The following is a 7,687-nucleotide window of genomic DNA, read 5'->3' as shown; positions in this document are numbered from 1 at the left end:
TACGAAGTAAAAAGAATTTAGTGCTTGTTTGGGCGCCATTATTTTGTTAAAAAAAGATTTTTTTTTTTAATAAAAAAAGATCTTTTTTTATTTTTTAGCGTGTTTGTCAAATTTCTAGTAGTAAAAATAAAAGTACTAGAAAAAAAAAAATTTTTTGAAAAGTTGTAATTTACATTTTTTTTAAAAGATTTTTTTTCTTTAGAAAAAAGATATTTTTCATGTAATAAATAAACAAAAAAATACTTTTATATTATTATACTTATACCCAAACATAATTGATAGATAAAAAGATCTTTTTACATAAGATATCCAAACATAAAATTACTTTTACTTCTTCCTAAGATCTTTTAAAAAAAGATAACTCAACAAAAGATATTTTCTTAGAACCTAACCCAATCAAGCCCTTAATCCGTACACTCATTTTACTGTGTGGCAGCATTTGCTATAACATATATCATCCTTGTTTATTCACAATTTTTTTCCTTAACGCGGCAACATTAATTAGGTTCATTACAAAGTGTGACCTTAGCTGCTTGATTCTTCAGTTCAAAACTTCAAATTAAATATAAGAGTAACAAGAATCGCTTGCAATTCGTTGCTTGAAATGAAAATCTTTAATTATATTAGGAAAAATCTAAGCGCAACAACTTATTAAATTTTGGCCATGTAACCAACAAAAAACAAAGAATAAATTTATAATAATAAATAAAATTTCACACTATTAAAAATATTATTAATAGTTATAAATCATAAAAGTTGTCATTCCTAACACTCCTCGTCATATTATAAAGAATTTACAACAAAACGGTTACATTCTTTAAAAAACACAACATCCGAGTGGAAGCTAAGATCACACCATATATTAACCAGTCACCATGAAGAAGCTATTGTGGAGGTAATAATAAGGATAAAAATTTAGAGAGTTAAATTTAAGTAAAATTAATAACAAAAAATTATTAAATAAAATTTAATTAAATTATTTAATAATTTTTAACTATTAATTTCAACTTCACTTAACTGCACTTGAATTTTCAACAATAATAAGGTACCACACACAAATGACAAACACATACATGCATGAAATCTTTACTTGTTGATTAGTCAATTAAGCAGACTTGACCTCAATGGTCTTGGCCTTCTTGGGTTCCGGCGGCGGAAGCTTCTGGACGGTGACGGTGAGCACGCCGTCAGTACAAAGAGCAGAAATGGTATCCTTGTTAGCGTTGTCAGGGATGGAGAATTTCCTCAAGAACTTGCCAACCCTTCTCTCCATGCTCAAGTACCTCACCCCTTCATCTTGTTGCTCCCGCTTCTTCCTCTCACCGCTCACCACCAAAACGTTTTCGTTCTCAACCTGCACCTTTATCTCGGACGCCTTGATCCCCGGCATGTCCACCACGAACACGTACCTGTTCGGGTACTCCACCACGTCCGCCGGCGTCGCCGCCATCGCCTTCGCGTCTCTTACGTATGCCCTCGAAGGGTTGTTGTTCTTGTTGCCGCCTCTCTCTCTTTCGGGTTGTTCTTCCGCGAAGTCGAGCATGTCTTCCAAGATTGAGAATATTGGGGTGTCCCAACTCATCTTCCTCAAGTCCATTATTATGGCTTTGCTTGCAATGCAACCCTCAGCTAATCTTATTTTGTCACGTTCGTTTAGTTTTGGATGAAATTAAACGATATTTATAGAAAAATGATGAAGAAAACAAGGTACGTGAGAGTTCTAGGGAGAGTGTGTGAGCTGTGAGGATCGGAAAAGTGGTGTCTAGAATGCTCTGCCCAAGAAGACTCTTGAACCTTCCAGCGTATGCCATATTCTTTTTCAAATTAGGCGCCAGCAATTTTATTAAATTTTGGTCTATGTAACTAGTAAAGAAAATTAAACCTTTAGATAAAATCTCATGATAACTATTTAATGGTAACACATTCCTCTTTTCAAATACTGTTAAATTATTGGTAAAAGTTGAGGCTTAACTTTATCTAAAGTTATAATTAAAAATTTTTAGATAAAAATTTAGTTAAATTAGTTAAATTATTCAACGTCTTTCAGCTATTAAATTCCTGTAAAATTAGCTGCAACTAAATTTTTATCTAAATTAAATATCACTCTCCCAATTTTTTTCTCTCGTACAACTCACACACACTTTAACACGTTCTATTAAAAGATTCTACCTTTTTTTTTCCTTCGCTCTTGCTCTGCTATTTTTTAATTTTTATTTTCAATTAATTATAAAAAAAATGGGCTAAATTAAAATAGTATTTTATTCATTTTTTTTTTACCTTCTTAGGAAGCAATTGCAATAGCCCAAATATTTGGACAAAGAATGGTTCGTTTCATTTAACTAGTGAAATACTAAAGCCAAAACCTGAGGTACTAATGTACACGTCCAAGAGGAGTTTAAAAAGTAAATGGTAGCAGTACCAAAAACCCAAGAGTGAGTAGTGAATTTGGCCCACATACCGGGAATAAAAAAGAAAAGAAAGAAGTAAAGCTTTATTTATTTATTCAGCCTTGGTTTTGGATTTTTTTTTTAAATAAATAAGTTAAATATTTTATTTACCAAAATTTATAATGTGAGAGGTCTTTATCCAGTTATGTAATATTACTTATTTCGTTCATAATGAAAATGAGATATAATGTGAATACATAAATGATTACTTTTTTAGTGGCTAAATTTTTGGTAGCTCTTGATAATTACATGTTGGTTGACCGATAAAAAATTAATATATAGAAGTATTTATTAATGGAGTTAATTGAAATAAAATTGTTAAGTCATTTTTATCTGAAAACAACACAATCCTAATAAAAGAAAATTCAAATGTTATCTATTAAATTCATTGTCCTCAAAACAAATCATTGTATTTTTTAATACTATTAGAATTTTCGAACTTTTTTACTTTTTTTTTTTAACAAAAGAGCTCAACACAAAATAGTAAAGCGAAAAAGATATAAATAAAAATAAATAAAAAGAACATGTAGAGACTATAAACAGACAACCCTCCCTATTATCATCTGCGGCATTGTCATCAACAACAAAAGGGATCCAAACTACTCCACTCTCTAGAACTGGTTAAGGATTTCTGAAACACCTCCTCTGCACTTCCTTCCTTATTATTGAAGATCCGCCCATTCCTCTCTAACCAAACGTTCCAAATAACCGAATATATTCGACGTCTTTTTTACACAAAACGCATATGTTATCACCATGAGTAATAATTCCCAGCCTCTGCAGTCTTTCTTTAGTGTTAACTCTTCCAATCAAAGTAAACCAAATAAATAACTCCACTCGTGGCGGAACCAAACCTTTCCAAATGGTTCTGGTAAAGCTGTAACCGGTTATTTCCTCCGGGAGGGACTCTAACTGTATCACCTGTACAAAAGAGTTAGTTGAAAATATACCTTCTTTGTCGAACTTCCAAACAACTCTGTCTTGCTTATCATGAGCTAGCTTAATTGGCCTTAAGGTTTCATGTAGCCGATCCACTAATTCCAACTCCCATTGGTATAACTTTCTTCTCCACTGAAAATTTCATATCCACTCTAACCCATCCCAAAATCCGCAATCCCCTATAACAGATCCTTTTTGGTTTGAAATAGAGAATAGTCTCGGAAAACTCATCTTTAGCGGACCACTTTGTAGCTAGACATCTTCCCAAAATCGAGTCCGCCTCCCATTACCCACCTCCATAGATAACCCCGCGACCAACTTATCTCTCACATTACTATTCCTGACCTGCAACTGACAGATATCCTTCCAAGGGCCCCTCTAGTAGGTAATGTCTAAGCTGATAGCATCACATTGGGGTTCAAGTCATAGCAAGAGCAAACGACTCTCTTCCATAATGGACACTCTTCTTTGAAAAACCGCCACCACCACTTGAAAAGAAGTGCAGTATTTCTAATCACTGCATCACCCACCCCCAACCCACTCACCTTCTTAGGGGTCTGAACCATCTCCCATTTAACTAGTGCCAAACCATTTTTACCTTCCTCCTTGCTCCATAGGAATCTCCTCTGCAATGATATCAACTTTTCTGCTACTGCTTTCGCCATCTTATACAGACTCAAGTAGTACACCGGCAAGCTATTTAGTACAGATTTAATAAAGACAAGCTTACCCGCTTTGTTGAGCACTTTTGCCTTCTACAAGCTAAGCTTTTTCTCCACCTTGTCAATTATCGGTTTCCAAGTCCTAACCAATATTGGGTTTGCTTCTAAGGAAATGTCAAGATATCTGACTGGAAGACTAGCCTCCTTGCATCCCAATAAGTTATACATGTTGTAAGTCCACTGCTGTTCGCAATTTATTGGAATTAAACTTGACTTATCAAAGTTAATAGATAACCCTGACATCATCTCAAAGCACCTTAGCAATCTGGCATAGTTCCTGATGGTCTCCTCCTCTGGTGGACAGAACAATATAGTGTCATCTGCAAACTGCAAGTGAGATAACTCTATATTATCCTTTCCAATCAGTAGCGGCAAAATACGTTTGTTCCTGACTGCCTCCCCTACCATCCTATGAAGTACTTCAACAACCGGAACAAACAGAAATGGAGATAATGGATCACCTTGTCTCAAGCCTCTCTCCATCTTAAAAGGTTTAGATGGTGAGTCATTAATCAGGATCGACATAGACGCTGTACCCAGACACTCCTTCACCCATTCCCTCCATCTCCAACCAAAGCCCATCTTCTGTAGCACAATATCCACAAAGCTCCACTTAACCCGGTCATAAGCCTTCTGGAAGTCTAACTTAATGATTGCCGCTTTCTTCTTTTTTGTCTTTAACCAGTGTACTATTTCACATGCAATAAGAGCCCCATCATGTATTTTCCGTATCTTCACAAATGCGCTCTGGGTCTCCCCCACTAGACCTGGCATGACTGAACTCATCCTCCTAACCATCACTTTGAAAATTACTTTATACACACAACCTACCATGCTGATCGGTCGAAGATCCTTGATCTCCCTCGCTCCGGTGAACTTAGGTGCAAGGGCCACCCAGGTAATATTGGAATCCGAAGGCAACCTTGACGTTCGAAAGAAATCCAGGACAGCTGTCATGAACTCTGCACCAATCTCGTTCCAGTATTTCTTAATGAAATTCATGTTATACCCGTCACTCCCTGGAGCCTTGGACGATTAACAATCCCATACAACTTCTTTTATCTCTTCCATTGTCGGTATTCTCTCCAGAGCTATTGAGGTTTCTTCATCAATTCGATTTACCAGTCCGTCCCTGAAACCCACAACCGGAGATCTCTCCTGATGGTACAGTGCTTTGTAAAAATTTCTGATAGCAATCTTGATCTGAGCTTGATTTCTTATCAACCTTCCGTTGATTAACAGAGCATCAAGTTTGTTATTCCTCCTTCGTGCCGACGCCAAGTTATGAAAGTACCTAGTGTTCTTATCCATATCCTTTGCATGCCGGGAGCGTGACATCTGCTTCCAGTGTATTTCTTTCCTGACATACCACTGCTTGCAACAGCTTACTAGAGCCTTCCTTCAGCCTCCATTGTACCATCACACTCCATGTCCTACCAAGTCATCTATCTTCCTAATCTCCTCCTCAAAACGTTGTATTTTCATGTCCATGTCACCAAAATTGGCCTTGTGCCATTTTTCCAAAGGCACCGTTAAAGCCTTCAACTTCTCTGTGAACTATACTTCACCAAGATTCTTCCATTCTTCTCTGACCATTCTTAGAAACCCGTCATGTGTAAACCAGGAGTCCAAGCTGCGAAATGGTCGTGGACCGCCTCTGCAGTTGGTATCCTCCACTATAATGGGACAGTGATCCGACAGGCCTCTCGGTCCCCTTTTTAAACGAATCTCCGGGAACTCCTTCATCCATTCTACACTCACTAGAACTCTATCAATGCGACTGCAAGAGCTGCCTATAAACCATGTAAATTTCCGATCATTCAGCGGTAGATCCACTAACTGCATATCTTGTATCCAAGACTTAAAATCTTCCGCAGATCCTGTTAATCTATCCTGACCTTTCCTCTCTTCAAGCTGTGTAACCTCATTAAAATCACCCATGTAGCATATCAGAACTTGACATAGACCAGCTATAAAGCTCAGTTCCTCCCACACAGCAAGTTTTTCAACTCTTGTAATCTGACTTATCATAAAAAAATCTTCAACCATCAATTTGCCACAGCCTAAACTTCTCAACAATACCGCGATATTAAAGGCGCAATCTTCATATTCACAATTGAATCTCCACCTTTAATCGGCGTCGATCGTAAAGCTCCATGACATTGCCAAGTTGCAAATAAAAACACTAAAGTGGCAACCATACTTTAAACTTCTGCTATAGCACAACTCGAATACTCCAATGGGTCTCTAAACTGCCATAACAATAATTTCATGAAATCCTTCTTTCAGCTGTCATAGTGTTCATCCCCAATATTCCCTTCAAAATTTTAATTTAGTTCAAATTTATGTTTCATAAAAAAGTTGTTTATTTTTCTTCTTTTCTGATAATGTTAATCAAAAATAGCAACTTTACCTAGTTAGATTAATGCTTTTATTATTTTTTAAGATATCACAATGATGGTCAGCACAACAAATGCATTTATGTGTCAAAAGAAAATAAATACCACATCCCTAACCATTCTAACCACCACACTGGACATGTTTCATAAAAAAATTATTTATTTTTCTTCTCTTCTAGTAATGTTAATAAAAGGTAGCAACTTTATGCGGTTAAATTAATGCATTTACCATTTTCTAAGACGATCACAATGACGATCAGCATAATAAAATGCATCCAGGTGTCAAAAAGAGATAAATGCCTCGTCTCTAACTATTATAACCACCATATTGGCCATGTTTCATAAAAAAAAAATTGTTTATTTTTTTCTCCTCTAATAATGTTAATTAAAGGTAATAAATTTACCCAATTAGATTAATGCAATTACCATTTTCTAAACAATGACGGTCAACACAAAAAAATACATCTAGATGTCAAAAGGAGATAAATATCATGTCTCTAACCATTCTAGCCACCATATTAGTCATGTTTCATAAAAAAAAAATTGTTTATTTTCCTTTTCTTCTGATATTGTTAATCAAAGGTAGCAACTTTATTCAGTTAGATTAATGCATTTACCACTTTCTAAGACTATCACAATGACGGTCAGCACAACAAAATTTATTCAAGTGTCAAAAGGAGATAAATGCTATGTCTCTAACCATTCTGGCCACTACATTGGTCATGTTTCATAAAATAGACTTGTTTATTTTTCTTCTTCTCTGATAATGTTAATTAAAGGTAGCAACTTTATCCACTTAGATTAATTCATTTACCACTTTCTAAGATTATCACAATGACGGTCAGCAGTTCAGCACAACAAAATCTATTAGGTGTCAAAAAGAGAAAAATGTCACATCTCTAACAATTATAGTTACCACACTGACCATGTTTCATAAAAAAAAATTGTTTATTTTTCTTCTTCTCTGATAATGTTAATTAAAGGTAGTAATTTTACCTAGTTAAATTGATGTATTTACCACTTTTTAAGACTATCACAATGACGGTCAACACAACAAAATACATCCAGGTGTCAAAAGGAGATAAATACGACGTCTCTAACTATTCTAGTTACCACACTGACCATGTTTCATAAAAAAGACTTGTTTATTTTCCTTCTTCTCTGATAATGTTAATCAAAG

General features: G+C 35.4%; 1 protein-coding gene across 1 annotated transcript; it reads right to left on the bottom strand.

Moving 5' to 3' along the window:
• LOC107606290 (17.6 kDa class II heat shock protein-like) lies at positions 988–1,677 on the bottom strand. Its single transcript, XM_021106585.1, has one exon. The coding sequence runs from the start codon at positions 1,595–1,597 to the stop codon at positions 1,106–1,108; it is 492 nt and encodes a 163-aa protein (XP_020962244.1). The 5' UTR covers positions 1,598–1,677; the 3' UTR covers positions 988–1,105.

Source organism: Arachis ipaensis, chromosome B07 (genome assembly GCF_000816755.2).
Source record: "Arachis ipaensis cultivar K30076 chromosome B07, Araip1.1, whole genome shotgun sequence".
In the NCBI taxonomy this organism is placed as follows: domain Eukaryota; kingdom Viridiplantae; phylum Streptophyta; class Magnoliopsida; order Fabales; family Fabaceae; genus Arachis; species Arachis ipaensis.
The sequence above is the reverse complement of the archived record's forward strand: the minus strand, read 5'-3'. Positions and strand labels throughout refer to the sequence as shown.

What these genes read in the sequence shown, in the direction of transcription:
- LOC107606290 (XM_021106585.1), bottom strand. Translation starts at nt 1,597, where the DNA reads ATGGACTTGAGGAAGATGAGTTGGGACACCCCAATATTCTCAATCTTG.